Source organism: Echiichthys vipera (assembly GCF_963691815.1).
Source record: "Echiichthys vipera genome assembly, chromosome: 2".
NCBI classification, from domain to species: Eukaryota; Metazoa; Chordata; class Actinopteri; order Perciformes; family Trachinidae; genus Echiichthys; species Echiichthys vipera.
Window position 1 is genome coordinate 10,232,253 of NC_139827.1, and position 26,023 is coordinate 10,258,275.

The following is a 26,023-nucleotide window of genomic DNA, read 5'->3' on the forward strand; positions in this document are numbered from 1 at the left end:
GTAAAACACCTTTAAATGGTGCTCAAATAAAGACGATTGGGGTTTCAGAAACAATTCCTCTACACAGCCCTGCGTATAATTCAGTATAACCCTTTCAATATAACTTTATGTACCTTTGCCCACTGCCATGTTGCCATTTATGGTCATTTTGAGGCCTGAAAATCACACAGGCAGAAGGTGAAATTGCTGACATGACAGATACACTTTTATCAAAAGAGGCAACAGCATCTGTCTCACACGTCCAGATGAGAGCGATCAATGAGCGCCCTCTTGTGGTAGAAACATGTTACTCGCCTTGTCTATATTGTGGTGTATTAAACCCTCTGGTACATTCATCTTAATCGTCTCAATACTGTTCCTCGAAACATGTCTCCCTCTTCTTATCTACACCTTCTCTTTTGTGATCAGTACATTTATCAAAAAGGAAATTAAGACACAATACCAGCTGTTACTTGACCTCATTAGTTTGCTTCTTGCCTCTAATGCAGTTTACGTAAATGTAACCAATTTTGAAAGCAATACTCTTGCAAATGGTAGATGTAGCAGTCTACCCCACATTGATGTAGTTTTATGCCCCATGTAATAACTTGATCTAAATGGTATTCTTGTGCATACACGTAATAATAATGAACAGGATATTTACAAGCTGTGGAAAGGTTCTCCATCGTTTTCTTCATCACTGCAGAACTTCATAATCATTGCATGTTAAGGGAGAATGTAAGCGAATGCATTTACCTGAGGATAACACCTAGTTTTGAACAAAGTCTCTCAGGGAGGGAAAGTTCTGTGCAGAAAAGAAATGTGTATTAAATGAGCATGTCAATGTCTACAGAGCAAACAGCCACAAACCACCTCTGGCAGGTAAAGACGCAGAGTTTCTGTTTTGAACGTGCATCCAGTTTCATTTACCAGAAGTTGACTTTATTAAAAGAGGCATGCCTTTGGGTCTCAGACATCAGCAACAAACAACCTGATCACATGTTGGACAGAAAACTTGAGGCCAAATGGTGTCAAAGGATGAATCTTTGGAACCCACCGAGACAGAAACTGGTCTGTAATCGGGGTTATTATACCCATCCTCCAGCCACAACGCTGCCAAAACGTTGTTATACTGTGCTGGGTATGTTACCCAGACTGAATGCATCTGTGCTGGTTGACGTGTCAGTGGTGCAGAGTGACACTGTCATATGAAAAGACTGATAAAGGGAGAAGTACTTATTCAACAGTTCTGGAAAGATTTGATTCAAATTTAAATTACATTTAAAAACAAACAAAAAAAAGTACACAAACACTGCACAATATATTCCCTGCATAGCATCAAGTAGAAATGAATGGATTTAAATAGGAACAAAAACTCAGCTGGACTTGAGATGATCAACCTAGGGTCGTTTTACAAGTCTACCAGACGTCCCAATAATTGGTGTTTGTACAAAAGGACAGTGTTTTTTTCGATCTTGGTGATGTAGTCCATTAACTCACTCTGAATCTTTTCATAACTGAAAGAAAATATATATATATATATATATATATCCTCAAAAAAAGTTACATTTCTGTGGGACATGTCCACATTATATTAACTGTATCTTTATATGAAGTTGTGAATGGATGGTGATTGATTGTTTACTTCGAAACATTAGTTTGAAATGAATACATTCTTTTTTTTAAAGCAGTGTTCGTGTCTTCTGTGGAGTTGAATTAAAATGAAACTGAACACGTCAGAAATATTGGGGGCTTTCCTTTTACAATGACGATGGACAGTTTCAATTAAAAAAAAGTCAATTCCTGTTTAAATCCATTCCAAATCAGGCAATGTGAATAAAACCATAATTTAGGCACCGATTACAAAGTGTTTCTGTCCTGTTACATTTATTGAGACAGCAGAGGCATGCTTTGTAACAAAATATATCTTTTGTATTATCTCATTTCAACAACCACATGAAATACCTGGACTAAAATAAAGGCGGCTTAAAACAGTTTGCCCTCTGTAACCGTTACAATGTGTGATGGTTTTGAGCAAATGCAAAACTACGACTCCTAACAGCGACACTTTAAACTTATCACAACTAAAACAAAACCTTACACAAACCCTAAATAGATGATGACGAATCATAACAAGTAGCCTCTAGTATAAACAAAAAATGGCAATATAAACTCTCATAATAGCTTAAATACCCCTTCCCATTGTGAAAATATCCAAAACTTAATTATACCCAAAATATTCTTGATTTGCATAGTGTTCTGTGTCATTAGAACTTTCTTTCTTACAATATGTACATTATAAAGCATCGCTAAAGTAAGGCAAATTAAATATAGCATGAATAATTCCGGTTTTGGTGCTCTGGACTGATCTGGAGAACATTAATGTGAGAAACTAGTGCATCGTAAGAAAACTGCTTTACCCAAGGGCCGTTTAAAACTGACAGAACAGAACGTGCGTTAAAAAGACTCCTGAGGTACCGTCATGAATTAACAGAAAAACACCAAAAAGAAAATGTACATCTAACACACACAAAGATTTTGCAGAAACACCGAAACATTTAAAAAAGACAAAAGTGACCCACCTGTGTTCACAAAAATGTAACAGTTGCATAAGAACGAAGTTTAGATGTGTGCGGATGTCGGCCCTGCTGCTGGTCGGCAAAAACAGTTCATCTAAAAATTACATTTCTATGCTGCTTATTCAAAAAAGGCTGCTAGTGGTGCTCTGATATGGTGTGTAATCCTATGGCTAAGAGGCAACAACTCTCCAGAAAGGCCACCTGAGTATTGAACAGAAGCACACTGAGCAGCAGACATCTTGCTGTGGTTGGAGCTGGTTGTAGAAGACATTCAGAAAGAGTTCAGGTACGGGCTGATGATTGTTTTTGTAAAAATCATCTCTCTACGGTCTTTGGTTGGTGGACCTGGAGCTCGCTCTTATGAGCATTATCGGCTGGTGAAGCTTTCAGCTGGTCACAGGTCAAAGTTTGGGCCTTTTCTCGGCTGCCAAACAGAACTTTCAAAAACTAGAAAGATGAACATTTTAAAAAGCACAAGAAGTTGATTATCTTTGCTTGGGAAAATAAATATGCTATGATTTGTTTTAAAATTGTTCTATAAATCACTTAATCTGAGAGTTATTTTCATCAAGTAGTGCCTGAAAAGAACACATTTAAAAAAAAAAACATATTAAAAGAGTCTTTTAAAGTCTTTCAGAGTTAAACTGGACTCTTATTGGGACACGATCACTCTTCCATAGGAATGTAAGATAAGATGGAGTGCTCTTGTGCAATGGCAGCCAGTTCTTTGAGGAACTCCGTGAAAAGGACAGTAGCAAAGACTTCTGTCCGGTCCAGAGAGATGGCTTTGGGTTTCGGTGGCGGCGAACTCTTCAGCATCCTTCCCGCCTCACCGTGCGTGGAGCGGCGGCTGCTGCTGTTGTCTGAGAACATGAGGATTTAATAAGTAACTGACAAAATGAAAGTAAATCACCTGTACCCATGCATATACTCTACACCATGCATGAGTTGGTATTTAAAAAAGTTCATGAACATAATATATTCCTGTTATTGATTTCATAAATTCATAATTTCAGCCAAAAAGTTGGTTCTTAAGTGCTCCACTGAACACATACAAGAAAGGAGAGTATCCCTGTTAACTAGCTGAAAAAGTCCCTTTAAATTCCCACTTAGGGAAAATTCTGGCTCTTATCTTTTCACAAACATACTAACGATAAAGTTTGTACAACTTTGAAACCACAGGGAACCTAGTTAAAAACAGGCCTGACACTCCAGGGTTGAGCTGAGGCTGCTGCTCAATGACACGTGACTCGACAAAATCAAGTAGAATTTATTCTGGTTCCCAACAGGAGCCGAAATGCAACCGATAATGAACGCAGACGTTTTGAACTTGACCCAATTTTTTTACAGCACGTTACTGAGACTGAGCGACTCAACAGCAGTGCAGAGTTTTATATTCTAGTCATCAAGTTGCCACCAAAAGATCTAAACCGTGCAATCTCAAGCCAATAAATCTCATTCGGAACCAACTGTCTTACCGAAGATACTTTATGAAACTGATTTCTGGAGTGGAATTACAGTTATTTATTTATTTGCAAATACATGGCAGCTTAAGGCAGGGTTTGTACAGGTGCTGAAATCCTTTGAAATGCTTGAATTTTAATGTTTGAAAAGGTTTAAAAAGTGTTTGGATTTTTAATAAAGTGCTTGAAATTGCAATTGCATTACTTTCATAAAGAACACTATCTGACAGCAATAGTTTGCTTTTTAGATAAAGAAATATAAAAGAGGGGAAGAGAGCCTAACTGCCTTTGCCTTTAAATGAAGAAGACACCCCCCGAGCCTCGAAGTCTGCACGTGTCATCTCTCAGTCTCTTCTGATGTGTGCCCTCTGATGGAGCAGAGGCTAACAGATGATAACATGCCGGGAGGTTGTCATTTCAGCGTAAGTAAAATGCGAGTGAAGGTTGAAAGGAGGACCCTTCTGTAAAATCTGCAAAGAGGACTTGCAGCTATTCACCATGCAAAGTAAGCCGTGGTAGGAAATTTTCCATGAGGCTGACGCTACATCAAAGTTGGCTATACTACATTTCTTAAGCTGGTGAATTCACAGGCTAATAAAGTGATTTTTAAAAAAGTATTACATGTCAATTACAGTACTTACTTTATAGAATATGCAACATAAACTAAAACAGTTTGACATTATGGGAACATTAGCTTAGCATAACAGCTCTAACCAAAGGTAAATAAAAAAAATTCAAAAATAAAAATCTGTGTACTTTCACCCCTAAAGCTCACTAATTAACACATTATATCTGGTTGGTTTAATTTGTACAAAACTGTGAAAAAAAGACATGTTTTTTTGTTGTGCTAAGCTAACTGGCTGCTAGCAGTTGCTTAATATTTACAGGTTGAGAGTGGCATCTTTAATAGCTGCGTTTCAGTAGGGGTTCAACATGCCCTTGTTCACTTTCCCTCGGCACTTGCCCTCGAATCCCCGCCGCTATGTTAAGTGTCGTTCCAATAGTGTGAAAAACTGAAATGAACTTGGTGAGTTCAAACCTCTGGGGGCTGAGTTATCCGAGTGAACAACAATGGTCACTCCAGAGGTGGATATCAGCCACAATGCATTGCAGTTATGCATTTGGTGGAAGAGAATACATCCTTGGGCAGGTGGCAGTAATGTACCTGTCCAAGATTGCTCACCACTAAAGAAGAACAATATGCATAAATAAAGCAACCTTTATTAAACTTCACTATCTGACATGCTTTTCAGTTTCATTTCTCTATAAATAATATCTTATTATAAGTGGGCTGTTCGCCTGTTTAGCCGATAGTTTCTGAAGAAAATATTCATAGCTTCATTTTTTACTGAAAACTGACTAGTTGCAGTAAATATTTAGGCTACTTAGTTTATATATCTATACTTGACTTGTGTGGTTTCTCCTCAACATTATCTGTAAACCCATGGAATAAATGTTATTTTGCAACATATCAAAGCAATAATAATGATGATAATCATGATACAGATCACAAACAGAAGTTTCTGAATCAAAGACAGATGCAGCTGTTTACAAAGTACAGACGGTGCTGACATATTGCAATCATCCGTAGAAAACACCTTCATCATTAAAATGAGTCTAAAGGTATTTCTGATTATTTGTAAGAAGCAGTACAGCGCTAAACCTACAACTGTGGTGGATCCATGATAGTTTGGCCTGAAGTGAACGAGGGCAGGTGCTTTTCATTTCATCCCCCACTCCTCCCCCCGCCCAATTTCCCTCAGCTCTCCAAGTGGCCCCCGTGTGACGTGTGCTGTTACGTAATACCAAGGGCTGAGGGGAAGTGAAGGAGGGCACGTTGAACAGCTAATGAAACACAGCTCTTGTCATCTCATGCTCAGCAAGAAAGCAAATCATGTTTCCAAAAATGTCAAACTATCTTTTGAAATATCAGCAACTGTGTGTTGAATGTTTTAAATACTTGCTTTTTCATGCACAATCCACACTGGTATACAACTGCACTAATACAGATTCCAACCATAACTGGCATTGAAACAAAAATCCTAGATGTGGGTGTGTTGTCACCTGCTGCCATGAATGAAGTCTCCCTGGCCAGCAGCCAGTGTTGGGCGGCAGTGATCAGCTCTGGAAAGTCTTTTCTGGCCGCGGCCTGCTCTTCTATCTGGTTCTTCACGGTGGCCAGTACCTGAAGGGAAACATAGGAAAGAAACTGAGGATTAGTGTACATTCACACCATTGAATTGCAGTAATATAATTAAAGCTTAATTAATGAGAACCTTGAAATCTGCAGCCTGATTATATTAATCAAGCATCTCTACGGTTGTACATGAAAAAACAGAGAGAAGAGAGGATGCTTTCGTTACTTCATCTTATTTAAGAGCAGCTACAGAGCTGTGCTCAAATGATTCATTGTATTCCTATTTTATCTCACTTACTGAAAGGTGAGCTGCATGTTTCATCATGACTCAGTGAATTAACAATACCCAAATCATTTGCTTTCTTTTTCCTCCTTTTATCGCCCTGATGATGCACAAGCCTCAGGGGGAAGGAAAGGAATTAAAAGCATCACTCCTGCCTGCACATGCATAAACACAACATATTTGTGCTACCTGGTAAAGAGAGCGAACAGTTGGCTGAAAGACCAAGTTGGTATTGAGGAAGAAGGAGCGCAGGAGAGGCTGAGGGTAGGCAGCCAACTGGGCCAGGATGCCCGTCAACAACAAGTTGACGTGGAGCGAGTTAGAAGGCATGTTCTCCAGACGAGACAACAGCACGCTGACAAATGGACCTGCAGGAAGAATAATCATAAACAATCTTTATTGTGCAGTCTGAATGTAAGTCTTTGGCGAATAATAAGGCTGCTGCAAAGCGTAGGTTTCCCTCAACTTACCAGTAAAAGGCACTGACTGGCTTCTACCTGCACTTCCACTGACAAACTTGGCCCCAAATGGTGAATGCAGTTTCTCTGGCTCTGGTGTCTCAGCAGAGAAGGAGGTGAAATCCATCTCCTCCTCCTCCTCCTCCTCCTCCTCTGCAGGTACGACAGGTTTCTTCAATTCTCCATCTGATTTGACTTGTTTTCCTCCTGCTTCAGTGTCCAACGTGCGAATGAGCTCCTCATACTGAGCCAAAAGGTCATCACCCGCCACAGCAGCCGTGGTGCTCTGGAGCTGGACATTACAATCTGTCTGACCTTCGGCCTTTGCTTCCACATTCGTTTTATCAGCCATCACAGCAGCTGGGAGTGTTAGACTAAGTCCGTTTTTTAGGGGAACTTCTGCTGAGCCTAGCTGAGTTTCTTCTGATTCAGACCTGTTGGATTTGAGCTTATCTCGTTCAGCGTCTCTGGTGTCTTTCTTAGCAACAAGATCATATACCATGACATCATCCTGGAACTCATTTTCCTCGATATAAGAACCTTTTACCAACATAATGGCTGTTTTCCTCATCTCCTGGATGTGCTTTGGGGGCTCAGCAGGAGGCTGTTGTGGAGGTTTACTCTCCGCAGGAGCCTCAGTGGCCTGCACGGGGCATGCATCGTAACTATCATCCCACTCCAGCTCCAGCTGCGTGATGGAGGGCAGATCTGTGTTCGGCAGCAGGCAGGGGCGAGGGCGAGGCGCTAGCGGCTGTGGAACTCTCTTAAAAGCCATCTGGGTTTGACGAGTCTTTAGCGCCGGCTCCTCGAGGACGCCGGGCTGGTATTTCTCAGGAGGGGGATCCTCGCTGTCATATGGTGCTGACCAAACCTGGCAGGCCCTTATGCAGCTGCTGATGCTTAGACGGGCATCATAGAGGTAATGAAGATAACTGACATCAAGGTAGATTTCTGAGCCGATGGTGCAGGAGTTACCTGAGCCATCGTCCTCTTCTAAGAAGCTCTTATTTTCCTCTGACAAAAAAAAACACACAGCAAATGTTGATAAAAGCTGGCGTCTCAGCGTCTCAGCCTCTCGTCGCAGAACTCACACAGAGCAGAACTAATGAGTTTGACATGTAGCTACAGGGGGTAAAGTGATGTAATACAGCGAAACAACGGGAGATTGCACTATGTGATAAAATACTCATAATCATCCCTGTTATATGTTCATGTCCCAGATAAATGCTCCTTGCAGTGCACTTTAGTCAAAACATGTCTGCAAAGATGTACATGTAGTGTTAATAAATCATACTCTTTATTATACTTTTTGTTTCGGTTTTAGCACTCTAACTGCAACAAAATTACTTTTCATTATGCAGAAGGACACCTCAGAAGTACAGTATGTATGCCTTCAGCACAGGGCCTTAAAAACTCACTATGTCACCCTGCTTCCCTACTCATTTCAGCTATGACGAAAATTAGCTGTACTCCATTAAGTGCAGCATGTGCTCCTTAGGATAATTGTAGTTTATTACAACTTGGGTAGTCTTTTTGTAGCTTTGGCCATCATTTCTGTCCTTTTTAGCTCCAAAAAAAGTGGTTTTGATAATCTGTCAGAACTCTTGGCTTATTTACAATCTGTAATGCTCGGTAATGCCTCCCTGTTCCCAGATCTGAGCAATTACTTTGCTGAGTACAATGTTGTCATAACCCATTGAAATGATGCTCCAAAAAAAGGCATAAATAGGAGCTGAGCTGTAATAAACCAAACAAAATTTTCTTTTAATGTCCTGTCCTTCTTACCTGTGTCGCAGGTGTTGCTGGGAGTCTCGGCACCCTTGGAAAAGAGGATGGAGTCCAGCTGTCGGAGGGGCGGAGGGCTGTGATCAGGAGAGCAGCAGGACGGCGTCAATGCCAGGATCTTGGCTGCTGACACAGAGTAGCAGTCCCTCTCCCCAACAACACGTCTCTGACTCAACATCATGTGATTACAGGGGATCAGGTACCTGGGGAGGCAGATGGGAACGAATCCTGTTAGGAAAACCAAGGGGTGGTCGCAGGAGGAGGGTGAGCAGACAGATGGTAACACAAGTCTGCACGGTGGTAGGTAGAAAGTAAAGGCTCATCCAAACCAATTAGATGTAGCATGTTTCATAACTGGGATAAGTCTGTGTGTGTGTGCGTGTGTATGTGTTACTCACCTCAATATGAGCTGCAGCATCACATCTTCACAGTATAAGCCAATGAGAGTGCGGAAAAGTGCCAGTGACACAGTCCCCAGCTGCAGAGTTGAATGGAAAGACACAATCAAACAAATTAAAACTACTGGGGAGAGTACTGCTGAAACGTTAGTGGAATAGTCAACAGCATTTTTGACAATTAATCAATTAAGTCACTTTTAAAAGCAAAATTGGCAAACACTTACCGGTCCCAGCTTCTCAAATTTGCTGCAATTTTCTATTATATGTAAATTGAATATATTTGGGTTTTGGACTGTTTGTCAGACAAAACAAAATTTCTAGATGTGGCATTGGCCTGTGATAAATGGTGATGGATATTATTTTTCATTAGACGTATTGAAGACTAAATTAATTTAATAACTTAAAAAGAATAGAGTGTAGAACAGAAATCAGGTGTTTGTATCAACTGCCCTGTTAGATTAAAGTAAAATCAAATCTAATAAATCAAATTGGTTTCTTAGCAGTCATTTTTGATTTGATGAGCCTAGATATGGTTGAGAGTTGAGATGTAGATTTAAATGATATTCTGTGTCAGTATTTCCCTCAGTCAAAGGCTAAACCAGCCATAACAACATGACTCTACAAAGTGCCATTTTTTTCAATCATACATCAATGTTAAAAGCAAAAAAGAAAACAGCTGAAATGTGGAATATTAGCGTGTAAGATTAAGTTTAATTTGGCTCAAGGTCAGACATAGGAAAAGCAAACACGCTTCTTGTTTTTCACTCGGAGTTGCAGGTGTGCCAAAGCCGACTGTTCGCAAACACTGCAGGGAACTCCCCGGGCCAACAACATTGTAAAGAACACATTACTTATTCATGTTAATGATGTGAACACAGTGTTTCAACACAGTACTGTAGGACTGTTTGAAAATGCTCATATCAGTTGCTTTGCTAGGATGATACCGTCACCGCAACTGAGCATCACCATGGCAACAATCCACCAGCTTTGCTACTGACATTTAAAGTTTTAGGGGTCCAAAGTGCCTTTCGGATAGTTTTTTTGCAGTTATTAAACATGAGTCATGCTGTATTTGAGTGGTGTGTGTGTGTGTGTATGTGTGTGTGTGTGCGTGTGTGCGTGTGTGCGTGTGTGCGTGTGTGCGCGTGTGTGCGTGTGTGTGTGTGTGTGTGTGTGTGTGTGTGTGTGTGTGTGTGTGTGTGTGTGTGTGTGTGTGTTGTACCTGGAAGGGAGTGTTGATGCGGCTGACTAGAGTATCTAAGATGTGGACGCTGTCGTGTCGGTGGAGGAGGATGAAGGAGAGGAAAGTCTGCAGCAGGGCCGGCTCAGACGCAGTCCTCAGGAAGAGGTCGAGGTACGCTGTGGTGGTCATCACCTCTTCTACTGTCAGCTTCACAGAGAGGAGGAATCATTAGTTTCCGCAGTTCATGTGTGTGTTTGTGCGTAACAAATGAAAACATCATGCCAGAGAAGAAAATGTCCACGGTATATTGCAAGATGTTGCTATTTTATGTGGATATTCTTATGTACAAATATGTACGATTTAAATATATTTTTCTTCCTTTTATTTATGTCTCATCCAGACACAGTATCTTGAAGATGTGTTGTGCCTTCTACCTTCTGTATTTTGGTGATTGGAGTTACTGAGGAATATGTATATGTGTGAGGCATTACATGGAGGTGAAGAGGAGAGGGAAGAAGAGTACTGACCTTGTGGAGAGCTGGTGCTAGGACAGGCACGAGGAATCCGTTGTAGATGTAGCTAACCAGCTGGTCTCTGATATCAGGGTTGGCCACCTGGGAACAATCACATGTCAGTCAGGTTGCAGTCACTTACCACGTGTGAATACATTTTTCATGTGGCAGAGCCTCGTGTCTGTGTCTGTGTGTGTGTGTGTGTGTGTGTGTGTGTGTGTGTGTGTGTGTGTGTGTGTGTGTGTGTGTGTGTGTGTGTGTGTGTGTGTGTGTGTGTGTGTGTGTGTGTGTGTGTGTGTGTGTGTGTGTGTGTGTGTGTGTGTGTGTGTGTGTGTGTGTGTGTGTGTAGCCTTGTGACAGTTTCTCACCTGAATAACAGCGTTGCAGAACTCCAGCGAGTTGAGAAACTGGACGAGGGACGGCATCTGGAGCCAGTCCTCTTTGTGCAGGCAGTGCCACTCATCATTGGGAGCCTCCAGCTTAGTGGGCAGAGATGAGTACAGGCCGCTCAGCCCTGTGGCCAGAACCTGAGGCAGTGTGCAAATTAATTAAACTGACAAAGAACCAAATAACCTCAACGAATAAACAGAAAGAAAAATGTGATACATATAAAACATAACTGCATAATCTTAATTACTCAAAATATAAGGCAACTACAAATGGCGAACATGTAAAACATTAGCCCTTGACTGCTAAACATGTGAGTATGTTAGCATCAGGTTTCAATGCTGGCGTTATGTTTTCAGCCCTGTCCGCAGGATTAAGGAAAAACTACCTGCCCGGTTTTCATTAAAAACCTTAGAGGAAGGGTGAAGCATGGGCCAAGGATGAACCCTATACAGGGCGGATAAGCAAATTATTTTTCACTTTCATTAACATTGTGAAAGGGCATTTGTGCTGCCTTTATGTGGTGTCAGAGGTTATTCCCGGCTGCTGATTCAGGATCAGATTACAGAACTTTGCCTAAATTCTCTGCATTGATTAGTTTCATGTTAGAAGATAGATCAATCTTCTTCATAGATCCATCCTTACTCCTTAATCACCATAAAACACTAATGCCTATTATAGTCTTGAACATGACTGGGTTTGCTCTGGACTTGGACTTGACCTGGACTCAATGAAGTTGGTCTTCACTAAAGCCCTGGATAAGACCCGTCTTATAAATACATTTGTAAATTATTTATACATTTTCCAGCAACTACAGAGCTTCCGTCAATTTGGGAAATTGGATGTAAAGAGGTTGTCAAAGCAGTTTGCCATAAAGGTTTTTTAGAGTGCTTTAGAGAATATTTTTTTATGCTGATTTAAACCCATGTTAATTTCTCTTTGTAACACTAGCCAGCTGTTTGCCTACAAAGCAAAATTACAATGTGACATATAAATACAGTATAAGGTGATTAGAGGGTGAATATAATGGGCTTTATTAAACATTGTTGAGGCAGGTGTATTGCATAAAATTATATATCTATTGGATGTTTTCATTGTGCTTCGCAGAACCGATTTATAACAGAATTTTAATGCTCACAACAATGCAAAATACTTTTGTAAATCATTTCTTTTTTTCCATTGAGATAATATAATGCAGATGCACTGCAGCAGCCTACATATCAGCCTGCCTGTTCCTCCTCCTCACACAGGAAGACAGCATACATATGGATTTATACCTCCTATAGGTCAGCTCTATAAATATTTGAGCAGCAAAGGGTTTTATTGCCTAACACGTTCCTATAGAAGCTTGATACGGTAATTAGGCCACTAATTAATGCATTATTGTCAGTATGATTTGTTTTTTGTTTGGGATGTTGAGTCAATAGCACTGCAGTCTGATTTAACATGCATTACTATTGCAATGATGTATACATCCTCTATAGGATTATCTTTGGAGTGTGCCGGTGGAACCAATTAAATTCAGACTCCAGTTGCTGAACCGGCATTGCATCAAAAGGTATATCTCACTGCGGCGTCTGCAGCTGCGGGTAAATAGTATTATTTACAAGGGATTAGCTTGCAGCCGTGCAATAATCTTATGAATGCATGACATTTCTAACATTCACTGAGATAGTTTAACCTCACGTCAAGTGGCTTCATGAATTCATTTGCATATTTTTTGCCTGATTATGATGTCCAGGGTCACAGAAAAGTCTGGAATTTAAAAGTGGCTGTAAGGTAGTAAGTGTGAAGAAGTCCTCATACAGAAAGGTTGATTAGGTATATAAAAAAACACAGGGATAGAGGAGGTAATTCATCATTCGGGACTGACCGGACAGAAATAGGTATTCTCTGCGATGTGTTTGGCTACTCGCTCATTCTCCGCAGACAGCGACATAATGAGCAGCAGTGCATCTCTAGCTTGCTGGCCCACTGTGCCCTCCCTGTGGATGAAGGGGATGAGCAGGGAGAAGATGAGAAAGTTTGTGGCTCCCTGATCCTCGCTGGTGTGGAAGAACAGCTCTAGAATTGATGGGTCCTTTGCCAGAACGCAGCACAGCTGATTGAGCAGCAGCACCAGCTCGGCTTCGACCTGTGGCACCGTGGTGCCCGAACACGACGACAGCAGCATCATGAGCGGCCGCAGGATGGGCTTGTGATGCAGCAGGGGCTGGTGCGCCTGGCCCACCAGCATCTCATACATCTTCAGCTGCTCCAGCTTCATGTCGTCTGTGAACTCCCTACGGAGGCTCCACACGAAGAGACGCTCCATCACATTCTCCATCACTACAAACTCCAGGATGGGGCCCATGGCGCCGGCCTGACCACTTTCCTCCTCCATGAGCAGGAACAGCATGTGCTCCACATAGTTCTGCACCGCGCTTGCCTCGTCCCCGGGGATGGGGCCGAAACGAGGGCCGCTGCTAGAGCCGGTGCTGAGGTTCAGGGAGGCCAGCGTTGAGCTGCTGCGCAGGGGATCATGCTTTTCTAGGATCTTCACCACCTACAACAAGAGAAGGGAGGAAATTACTTAAACACACATTACAACCATATGATTTGATTTAATATTATTATGCTTTGGCTCATAATTACATTCTAACAGAAAGAGAGGAAGCCAAAACTTATAGAATTAGACTTCAAAATATAAAACGTTAAGAGAAAAGGATGATTTTGGTGGAAGGTTTTAAATAAAGGACACAATATTTGTACAAATCACCTAATAAAGCTGTCTGATGTCTTTTCAATCTAAGGAAACATTTCGAGCCATTGGTGTAAAGATGCACTCCATGATGAGGCTGACACATTTACCAGGTTTATATGGCTTAATACATCTTTTTGTATTGGTCAACTCTTCGATTGGAGATGTGTGTTAAAGTGACATTTGAACAGACAAGTCTTTTTACAGCATGTATGACTGTATATGAATTAACCATCTGAGTACTTTCAAGTGTACACACTCACGGCGATGAAACTTTAGTCAAGATTGACAGAAACTCAATCAACAAAATCCAAGGAAGAAGCAAATTGACTGCCGGGATTTAAATAGTGCAAAAAGCACAAAAACAGTTTCCATTTATGTTGACAGAGAGGATCTTAAGCATTGCCACCCACATACAGCAGGCTATATGTGCTGTCTACCGATGGTACAAGACAGGGTTTCAAGTTCATAGCAGTTTTCAAGATTCAAGATTCAAGAAGCTTTATTTATCCCGAGGGAAATTATTGTGCAACAGTTTCGATACAAAGGCGGAAAAGGATCAGAGTAACAATAAGCATAAACATAAATCAAATCAAAATAAAGTTAACGTCAGATAAATCAAGCAATGAACCAAGTGTGACAGAGTGCAACAGACGTCGTGGTTAAGCGTAGGTATATACAATATACAACAATACGCAGCGTGCAGTTTAGCAGCAGATTGAAATAAAATAAGTACAAATAAGTATTTGTATGGTGCTTGTACACTGTGTTAAATTAAAGCTGATAGGTTGCAGGTAAAATAATTTCCTTGTTCCTGACAGGTTAATTATGGGTGTTAATAGACCAGCGGCACAGAGCAGATGAACTCAGTTTGGTAGCACAGAGTGAAACAGTCCTTTGTGTATCCACTCCCTCCCTTGTGTGTCCGCTGCATAGAAACCAGAGACGCAATAATGGAGCCAGTGTCCCCGGCCTGCCACTGCTGCCATGACAATAACTGGCTGTGCACAGGAGAGCAGGATGGAAACAAGAGAACAGAGTGTGTAATCCCTGTCTGAGCCCGAGAGGGCCTGGCCCAGTGGATCAGTCCAGTTCAAGCTCTCTGGCCATTTCTGTAGTGACAAGACAGATTAATACTGACACTACCAAGGTCAGGTGCAGACTAGGTTAATGATTGTTAACAATAATGACTGGAGTAGTGCATTAGTGTATTATTTGCAAAGCAGCTGCCAGTAAGTGAAAACCTTTGGCTCCATGGGTCAGAATAACATTTCTGGTTCAGGGATTTGACCTTCAGAATAAAAGCTGCTTTTAAAAAAGTGTTTGAAATTGAATTATTTATTTAGCATCAAATCCTCAAAGGCCACAACTGGCAGTATAAATGCTGAATGGGAGATTTAGACCTCCAAAGTCTAACAGGAAAAAACAACCTTTACACTTACGATGATCCGACTGATGGTTAGTTTACTATTTAACTACTGGGGGCTGATGATGATGGCGAAGGCATACTCTAAGTTTCCTGTCGTTCTTCTTCTTCTTGAGGTATTTTATTGTGGGTTTTATTGTGTGCATACACTTTTCTGTGTGTTCTATGTTTTACCTGGCTGCTAAACAAATCCCCCCTCAGGGACGACGCATTTGCCCCCTCCAAACTTCCTTTAAAAGTTGGAAAATACATCAGAATCAATTTGTTCGAAAGTACAGTTCTACTTTTACATCACTACCAGATTTGCTGATGCAGGCGCAGGTGCCTTTTCTTAAAGCTGCTGGAGTTTTACCATGAGTCAGCTTATAGAGTAAAGGTTTAGCTGAGTTGAATGTTTTGGCGCACATCTTATGAATCATTAATACACAATGAAATAATTGGTGTCAGATTCAGGCCGTGCTCTGAAGTGCCAATTCTAAAAAGGTGTCATTAACCATCATCAAAATTGGGATGATTAAATCAAACTTTTTGTCACACTTAACATCTGTGCTTTTATTTCAGTTGAAAGATGCCAAAAAAGGAAGTAAAAGATTATTTTTTTGGCAGTTTTTCGAGCCTTTATTATAAAGGACAGACAGAAAATGGAATGAGAGAGAGACATGCAGAGTAGAGCCGCAGGTCGGAGTCAAACCCGCGACCGCTGCCTTGAGGACCTTCAACCTGTTTACATGGGGCGACTGCTCTAACTACTCAGCCACCAGCCACCCCGACAACGTAAATTTAACTCAAAATCTGAATGTCTGAAGATGTTCTTCAGCGTACACTGGATGGAAGTGTTTCCACAAACTGTACATGTCACTAAGCAGAAACACATTCAGAAAAGTGAGGGATTCATTCGGGGTCACGTGACATTAACCATGAATGGAATGAGTCATAAATTGAAATATGGGCAGTTGGTTTGTTGTCATTATGGCTCTTCACTGTCTATAGAAAAGATTGTTGGCAACCACTTAGCATTTAACAACAAACACAATGAGCTCTGTGAGGCCTGGAGAGCGACAGATAAGACACAGCAAATGAACATAAACCTAATCTGCCAATGAAACAGGCAGAGCTTCTTACAGAGGGACCAACGTCACTGTTACTCGAAACATGTAACTCAGATTTCAAGGTTTTTTCCAAACTGAAACTGAACTCAAGAGCACTGTTATCAGGCCACAGATTAGCTATGCGTGGAAATAAGACTGCAGGAGTGAAATTGTGCTGCCAGTTTGCCTGAAGCCAAACAAGCTTTAATCTGGAACAGGGAGTTCTCTCTTTTTCCATTCACAGTCAGGCTGGGACTAGTAAAGGAATATGTGAATCTGTTAAAATGCACACACAAAAACAGACAGACCCCAGAAAGGACGAGTCAGAAACAAACTACAATGTTAACCCACCATCATGTTCAGTGCCAAGTCTGTCACTGGTCTCTGCCAAACCTGCTAAACTTGGCTACCTACTATGACAGGTTTGTGTTCAAAACAATAAGCTCACTTCCAACACAATTCTTCCACATCAATCTCCATTCTGCAACCACATTAACAGATGCACCCAATGCAAAGCATATCACTGGAGTCATTTACTTTGTCATCAAACTATTTCCAAGTTCAATAATGAAACTTCAAGCTCAATTTATCAATTTAAGGAGTAAATTCACAATAATTCCTCAAGAAATGCAACATAAATCAAAAAACACATCAAATGTTTTATAGGGGACATGACAATGCATTTTTTTCAGTGTTTGTGCAGACACATTTGGGTATCTGGAGGTCCGAGCAACACACAAACTGTGAAACAAGCCAACACAGTTGTTTGTGGGCTGTCTAGTTCAGAAAACATGGGATTCAACAAGTCGTCCAGATTGGTCTCCCCTTCCTATGCCACATGCAGGATCCTTAGAATATACGGTATCTCCTCCCACGGCTTGAAAACAACTTTTGCCAAGGTGTGGCAAATTTTTCTCACAAGTCAAATCAGCTGTTTCGAGAGCGGATTAGTGTATTTCGAACATTAAAGTATGAAAACATGTTCGAGTAGAAACCCAAAATAAAGGTATGAACCTAAAAATGAGCACAATGTATCCTCTTAAACGTATATACTCTGGTCAGAATAATATTTTGTGTCTGATATAGTTTATTGTTTCTTCTAAAAAGTTAAAATACAGTTCAATTCTTAAAATCACATCTATTTATTCGACCTCCTTAAACAAACATATTTTATGAAAATGCAAACTAAACTGCTGGACACAAGATATCGCCTACACTTTGTGAGTGATCCCATATCCAAGTTGGGATATTACTAAATTTTGTATGTGCACGTGTTAAAGAAACGTTCCTCCTACAGCTGGTGAATGTGAAAACTGCACAAAGTCTACTTTACTTCTACCGCACAGACAGTAGAAACTGACTCTAGTGTTGTCCAAGCAACTCTCAACTGCAGAGCAGTTATGGCCAGTGGAATATTGGCAGTAGGACGCCAACTGTCTCAGACTTTTGGCTGTTTGCAGCAGCATGTGTGCCTCTGCAGCCCTGTGGGTCCTGGCTGCCAGTGAGATCTGCTCCTCCCACACTGAGATCTACAAACGATATATAGTATGACACTGGCCAGACACTGAGGGGTTAGAAAAGTGTGTTTGTGACTAAGTGTCAGCTGCTTCTTCGTCTACATTAGTTGTTTTCAGTATGGGGTCTGAGCCTTTCTGGTGCGCACAGCTATATAAAGCTAAATTCCTGTTTTTATTACATTTTTCACCAGATGAACTTGTAGGGATTAGTTGTGTTATTTGGTCAGAGGTTGTGTGGTTCAATGCAAATGTGTACACTCCATGAGAGTGTTATTGACATGAAAAAAGAATAATTATTAATCATTTCTATTGATGTGATGATCATTTAGTATTATTAAAGTTAAAAAGCAAAAAATAAAAAGCTACATGAGCAACTACCAAAGGTCTTTATTATTTTATTATTTGTCTTTTTTTGCCTATTTTCTGTTGTATTTATTCCTCTTTGTATTTCCACAATACACGTGTATTTCCTGAAATGACAAACTGTCCCTTTAAGCTGTGTCACTCTTGATTTAGTGCTGGCATTTACCTGAGCCCAGTGGTTCTTGAACACAATCATGCATGTCTCTGGATCCACCCCTTTCAAGACCAGAGACTGCCCATCTCGGTTTCCATTGGCAACCATGGAGGCCATCGCGGTGACCGGATCATACGTGGGTTAAACCATGTCATAGGCAGAAGGAGGAGGACATTCCTGACTGCTTACTGGCTGCAACCATAACCACAGAAGGAAGCGTAATCACAGAGAACCTACGGATGCAACAAAAAAAACACATTATCATACAGAGAGCCACGAAAAGTTGCTTCATAAAATAGCAGCACAGATGCACTGATATGACTGGTGTTTGCGATTCTCTCCCACTGCATGGCTACACAGCAGCTATGACAGGCATGCAGGACAGAGAACAATAACAGTCAGATAACTCAGGAGAGGAGAGGAGAGAAAGAGACGTATCGGGCTCGACTTTGGCTCAGAGACTGGCTGGACTTCGGACTGAGCTGTCAAATTGCTTTTGGACTACCTCATACGCCCAAAGTGGATTCCTGCAGGCCCCCTGACATCACCCTCATTACAGAAACATTTCTTGACATCAGTAGGCGAACAGCAACTGGGTGTCAACCACTCTGGCTGAATTTGGGGAGTTAAAAAGACAACATACTGTATATAGGCAAGTGAGGTCTGCTGCATTGCTCACATTGCTCTTTTTGTATTAAAAAAAAAAGACTTTGATGACTTTGACTTTATAACGTTATAACCTGAAGGCAGCTTCTCAGATCGTTTTCAACAATCTCATTGGCAGCGTGGAAATTTGGAGGATGCCCACTTTTTCCCCCAGAAAGGAGCTAATTTGTTGTTTCCTTTGGAGAGGACATTACTGGAAAGACTGACTCTGTTTAAAAAGACAGAAAGTTTTCTGCGGAAAGAAAGAGTGTAGTGTTTTTCAACCAGACTAATGTGAGGGGGGAAAAAAAACCATCAAGGTTAAATCCAGTTCTCTGCTCTTACGGTTTTCCATGTACACGCCCGCACTTCAAGAGGAAGGATGCGAGGATGTGCCTTATCTGCCCGTGTTTCCTCTGTTTGCAGACAGTGAATGTTTGTGATGACCATCATGACAACTTGAAATTATGTCAGTTATGTTCAAAGGATCTTACGCTTAATCTCTCCAGAACGAAGCCTGCAGGCATGCTAACAGCTTAGGTTTGCAGTACGGTTTCTAATTAGCACTAAACACAGAGTATTTCTCATGGGAATGTTATCAGCTTTGCAGGTCGTGAACCAAAGAATCTGACAAATAAAATGATGATTTGTCCAAAACTTGATGAAGGTACTAGGGGGTAAAGCTGTATGGATAGCTCCTATTGAGGTTTTTGAATGAACGTGTGAAGTCGCATTTTATGACGTCATCATCATCGGCATAGGCATCAGGTTAATCCAATCAGGGCATGAAATAATAATGCGTCCTTTGGCCTACAGTAACATTATACCACGGCAGTAACACCTCTGGAGTTATTGAAAATATATGGATCCCACAGGTCAGAAAAATCCTACGCAGGCAACACTTGAACCTAATTTTATAAATAATATATTACTAATAATGTTAGTGTTACCTATATTTTCGTGTTTAAAAAGAATAAAGAGAAATAAAACGAAAAAAAGAAAGCGTTCAAATTTTGATTTAGAATTTGAACGTCAACATTATGAATGATGCTTCAAACCCATTAGCTATCTGTCTGATGACAATTCGGCTGCTTTTGAGAGACTGTGTGAACGCAGCTCTGCACGTTTGATGCAGGGCCTTAGCTGAGCTTCTAATATTACGTTTACAATAATTCACTTTTGGTCAGTTTATTGTTTGTTTCAATGATTTGAGAAGCTTGCGGGCATAGTGGCGGTTTGTTTTTACAAGTACAGTTTTAAAAACGCAAAAGTTTGGGGGGGGGGGGGGGGGGGGGCTGGGGAAGCAAGGCTTTACAGTTGGGGGGCAGCTGCGCCCCCTTGCCCACCTGTAGATCCGCCCCTGGCTGGTGGTGGTTGAGGAAAAGTGATATGGTTTAAGTCCGTCCCTCCCAGAGCGCTAACACAACATCGGACAAAGCTTAAAACTCACACAACACACTGCAAGATCATATGGACTCCCCCGTCACCACAGGGGATCAACTGTAAAACACGCAGCAGCTGCATGCCACAACGTCAAATACAGCCTCTAGAGCTCCTGCCCCTAAATGTGCCTCTCAACCAATCACAGCTCACCCCCTTCTTTTGAATCCACTTTGCCCTGATACCACAGAAACATCCCCGCCAGCCACTGAGTTCAGGCGTAACAAGGCGCGCAGTCAAACTTTTACCATCTGCTTTCAGTTAGAGGAGAGCTGCCGGCTGGTTGGATTCTTGAGAAGGAATGTGAAAGCAGCGTGGCGAGCGTGTCAGACTGTGTGTGTGTATGTGTGTGTGTGTGTGTGTGTGTGTGTCCTTACCTTTGCTGAACCATCTTTAAGCAGACAAGGACCTCATTCTTCTCCTGTTGTCACACAAAAAACAGAGAGATGAAGATACGTCAAAGCGAGGAGCAGGAAGTGAGTGTCCGTGTGAGAGAGGCAAGGCATGGTGGGAAGTGACTGGACATGAGTAAGCTCCTCTGAACGCCACTTGGACGGAGATGGAGAGGGAGGAGGTTACAGGGAGGGAGGGAGGGAGGGAGAACAGGAGGGGGAGGGCGAATAAAAGGAAAAACATGTTGAGAGAAAGTCTGATAAAGGAGGGGGTATAAGAAAAACATGACAGCAACAGTGTTTACATGCATAAAAAGAACAGAATAAAACAACTCTGTGTTGGCGCTTAATATTTCCGTTCATCAGTATCACATCCCCATGATCCCTGAATAACACTATTGTCCTTTTCAATTAGTGTTGTGATATAATTGGCATCCTTCTCCACTGTGAGAGGCCCAAACATTACAACTGCCCTCTCCAGCACTTACACCTAGCCATCGTGGGAATCCCATCACATGATGCAGCAGCCTCAAAACTCTCAAAATCTGGTTGTGTTTTTTGCATCATGTGTACAATAAAACTCTCCGTTTCTGCAGTTGAGGGTTTGCTCTGTGAGAATCTAAAAATGTGGGTTTCTTGGAAAACATGCAATCTTTCATAAAAGTGTAGTGTCGTGTAAACAGAGAGAAGTGAGAGGGAGACAGATGGAGATGTGTGTGTGTGGGTAAGTAAGTGTGTTAAAGGTGAGTCATCATCATGCACTCATTTTGTTTTGCAGGCTGGTTTTGTGCCTCACACATGCCGCCTTTTTCCTAGCAGCACAGTACTGATGCCACCCATGGACGTGTACATTTAGATTCAATGTACACTTTTAAATGCAGACAAGAGGAACTCAGAAACACAACACCAACCTTGTGATTAAAGGCCGACCAGCTCTACCAACTGAGATACAGCAGCCAAAAACGTAACTTAATTTAGCAACTTAGTACACGACAGCAGGCTTTATTTAATGTCTGCCACACTGGCAACGAGCCATCAGCAGCGGATCGCAAAAGCTGACAGAACGGTTGCCATATTGAATGGTGCGCTCCATTTGCTTCGGAAGTCGGAACTGGGGATTGACGTCACACCCGAGTTGACCGCGTCCCAGTTAAAAAGTCGGAAAAGCCTTATATAAAGAGATAGCCAGGTTAGCCATGGTTAGCAATACCAGCTGACTAGAACACATTATGCTGTATTTTTTGCTTACAAACACTGTAGCAACATGTCAAAGATGGGCAGTATTATGTGCACACAATTATTTCATGTTTTCACTTCGGTTGATGCTGGGCGCCAACATGTTGGATTTTGACGTCGGGGATCCAAGAGATCTTTGACTGGGAACTTCATGCCCGAGTCTACTGGAACGCAGCATTAATCCTATTTAACTGGAGTGATAACAGTGATATCAATGGGGAAAATTTGCGGTTAAACATTTTACTTAACACACATTTAACACCCTTTCACATAAAATTGATTCAATTAAAAACAAGTCACTCAGCTTCACTAGAACTGATACATAAGTACATGATGGCTGATAAGTAAGAAGAAATGTCAATATATGTTTGAGGTAATTGGTGACCACTGACAAGTTTATTCTTCAAGTGTTGATGACAGTTCTTTACAGGGTACCACATATTCTTTAACATAAAAATTCAGACTTTTCAAGGACGGTCCAGTCCCAATTCCCCCACAGTTTAAAAGACAGGGTAATTACTGTTATAACACTGGGCTTTTTTATAATGAGATATTAACTAATGTTCAGTTAAAAAAGAAAATCAAAAGACCTTTAATTTTCTATTCTTGCACAAACTATAAATAAATAACACAGGTTTACTCTCTCTATTGTTCTCAAATTCATAAAAAGGATTTCAAGAACATGTTGAAACTATGTCTTTAAAAATGTAATTTAAAGCGTATGAAGATGTTTGTTTATAATGTATATTTGAAAAAAACAAGAAATGGGTTTTCTCAGGAGGGTGGCTGGAGTCTCCCTTAGAGATAAGGTGAGAAGTTCAGCTATCTATGAGGAACTCGGAGTAGAGCCGCTGCTCCTTTGCGTTGAAAGGAGCCAGTTGAGGTGGTTCAGGATCATCTAGTAAGGATGCCCCCTGGGCGCCTCCCTAGGGAGGTGTTCCAGGCACGTCCAGCTTGGAGGAGGCCTCAGGGAAGACCCAGGACCAGGTGGAGAGATTATATCTCCACTCTGGCCTGGGAACGCCTCGGGATCCCCCAGTTAGAGCTGGTTAATGTGACCCGGGAAAGGGAAGTTTCCCCTGCTTGAGCTGCTGCCCCTGCGACCCGATCCAGGATAATCGGTCGAAGATGAGCAAGTGAGTAAGTGAGTGACGTTTTTAAAATTCAAATTATTGGCCTCAAAACTCCATCACTGGTTGGGATACAGTCACAGCTGGGGCAAACTTGATAGACAAACATTAGCACACTGAATAATGGATACATCTTTGCAGGGAAATATGTACATTTATTATCATCTCCTGCTGAGTCTTTCTCTCTCCAAGTTAATTATTCAGCTGCCGTCTCAGTGGTTATTATAAAAACCTTTCTTTTTGTACAGAGCCTGTGAAGGTTTTGTTTTTGTTGTTTTTTCAGTGTTACAACAGATTGCAAGATTAGCCTGATGTAAGCAGTGATTAGCTCCTCTCAGACAACAATACACTGGCAACACCTCCTCACAAATATGCTTTACACAACATTTTTGTCTTGAACTATGAGCCAAATAGGTCAATACTTGGATTTACACGACTGAGCCTGACTGAGACTGAGCACCAGCATCTGATAATACTCTGGAGAATCCAACTCGGGTCTGAAATTATGTTTTCGAAGACTGAAATGTGCTTTTTCTCCAACTAATCTACTGTAGTAAGGCCCTATTAATGAAAGTCATGACCTACATCGTGCTCTCATTTACAGTACCTGCTGTCATGCTGTCACACAGAGTGAGAGCCCACAGTTACCCAGAAGACACTGCTCTACTTGCCTAAAATAACCTGAAATACAGTAGAGCCAGAAATGTGACGGGCAGAGCACATGAGAAAAAGTATAGGTTGTTAAAAATACATCTTTTGTGCATGTGTGTTTGAGATCTGAATGGTGTATATATTTGTCTGTTTACAGTCTCAGACTGCCGGAGTAGGGACTTCATTGCTACACAAGCCTTGCTGGATATTCCTAATGTCCAATTATCTAATTATGGCAATTTGATAATTACACATATTTGTCGCTTCCACATCTCCACAGTCAGAGACAAGATCAACATAGCAGACAAATCCAGCCTGGGATTTCCATCTGTACATGCAGTTAGTAACACCCATAGACACGACATGTACTCAATTTCTTTCCTACATGAGAGGAAATTTAGACGTCACAGGAGAAACACTGAATGCAAACGTCTTCTACATCTTTCCTAAATGTATGCCATACGCCACATTACGGCCTACAATCCAAAAGTCACAATATCTCACTTTTTCAACATTTAAAAAAACTTGATTACTCTGTTGTGTTTCAGCATCTTGAGCTGCATTGAGTCGCTGGAGGAAAAACGACTCATAACAAATCAAATCAGGGAGAGAGAAACTCTTCTTTCGACGTTTTTCACTCTTTGATTTATTCTCTGATGTTGAGCCATGATTGATGAGGCCTTACAAGTGTTCGGTTACACCAACAGTTTTAAACTATTTTTTGGGTAGGGTGAGATCTTTTTGGAGGTATACTTCTGAGTCGACGCGTCCCTTTATTCCTGTGGTTCTTAGCTGATTGACACAGACCGAAAACAAACGCCCACATTAAAATATAAAGGCTCAACTCAATAAAATGAAATAACAATAGAACAAAAAAGCTGTAACAAACCTGGATTGAATTTCCTTTTTTTTTTTTAACTAAATTACCAGACACCATTCCTCATAGCTTTGGCTGGTTTCTTTACACTTGCTGTGTGGCGGCTAAAGCGTTTGACTCATCCTTATGAACACTGAATTAGGAGTTGTTACAAACAATCTACTTTTGCTGAAACATGTCATGCCTTTCCAGCCAATGAATGCATTGGCTAACATATTTTTATTTAATATCACTACACAGATAAAGCTGCTCTTTCAATCTAGTCAATAGGAATGGTTTTACAAGTGGTTTTGCGTAAAGAGCAACAGGCTCTCATCTCCTCACTCCTAAGGTAAATATGGGAACAAAGTGAGAACATGGGCTGGTCTTTTGTGTTGCACCTCAGTGTTTTGCAAGGATCTAAAAAAGAGATAAAGCCTGAGGCCCAGAGGAGCAAACATGGTTTTAATGCTCGCCTCAAGGGTTTTGCCAGTTTTTCTGACCTGGTTTCTGGTATTGTCAGCTTTCTGTCATCCCAGAGGTTTTCAAACACACAGGCGTGGTCTCGACAAATAGCTTTGAGGCAGGACACACCCTTTACTCAGAGTAAAGATCATCTTTCCTGCTAAGCAGGAGTTTTAAACCTCAATCCCAGAGACCTGATTAATGAACTGTCAGATTAGATATCATTGACATTTCTTTTCTAAACTTTAGTCTAAGGTGTAGCGTTCTGGGTGCTAGATAACCTCAGCTTCACAGAGTTTAATCCTCCTGAACCAGCCTTATTATATAATTTACAGTGGCAGCCATGGTAACACATTGACAGACAGGCCCATTAAAGGAATAGTAGCTGATTAAATATTTAGGGGCTACAGAGGAAGCCATTGAAGGGGCAGATAGTTTGTGCTCTGATCATTTATATTGTTCACCCTCCTCATCCCAAACCCATCAACAACACAGCAGGAAGGAAAAGGGCTGTTTCTTTTCTCCATTTCTTTCATTATTCCCTTCAGCGACCGTTCTGTTGAACCATCTTCAAAAGAGACAGATTGACTCAAGTTCAGAGCAAATTACAAGAATGTTTTAAATGATCAGACAATCAGTTAAATGTCGTAAAAATATGAATAACAATTAAAAAGGATTGACCCAAATTTAAACACTCTAATTAATAACACCAATCTCATTGTGACAACAGCAAATAAATGTCAAATTTGTGTGAAT

General features: G+C 41.2%; 1 protein-coding gene across 1 annotated transcript in view; it reads right to left on the minus strand.

The window, feature by feature from the left end:
- Positions 1-899: 899 nt before the first annotated feature.
- Positions 900-26,023, minus strand: part of fhip1aa (FHF complex subunit HOOK interacting protein 1Aa) — a 31,319-nt gene continuing 6,195 nt past the window's right edge. Inside the window, exons 2-13 of the mRNA XM_083938770.1 lie at positions 20,915-20,958; positions 18,465-18,685; positions 13,038-13,709; positions 11,146-11,304; positions 10,793-10,879; positions 10,305-10,472; positions 9,083-9,162; positions 8,685-8,887; positions 6,912-7,913; positions 6,631-6,809; positions 6,086-6,206; positions 900-3,421 (exon numbers count right to left, since the gene is read on the minus strand). Coding sequence (XP_083794896.1) covers positions 3,225-3,421; positions 6,086-6,206; positions 6,631-6,809; positions 6,912-7,913; positions 8,685-8,887; positions 9,083-9,162; positions 10,305-10,472; positions 10,793-10,879; positions 11,146-11,304; positions 13,038-13,709; positions 18,465-18,569 — 2,973 coding nt within the window. The 5' untranslated portion in view covers positions 18,570-18,685; positions 20,915-20,958 and the 3' untranslated portion in view covers positions 900-3,224. The remainder of the gene's footprint in view (positions 3,422-6,085; positions 6,207-6,630; positions 6,810-6,911; positions 7,914-8,684; positions 8,888-9,082; positions 9,163-10,304; positions 10,473-10,792; positions 10,880-11,145; positions 11,305-13,037; positions 13,710-18,464; positions 18,686-20,914; positions 20,959-26,023) is intronic.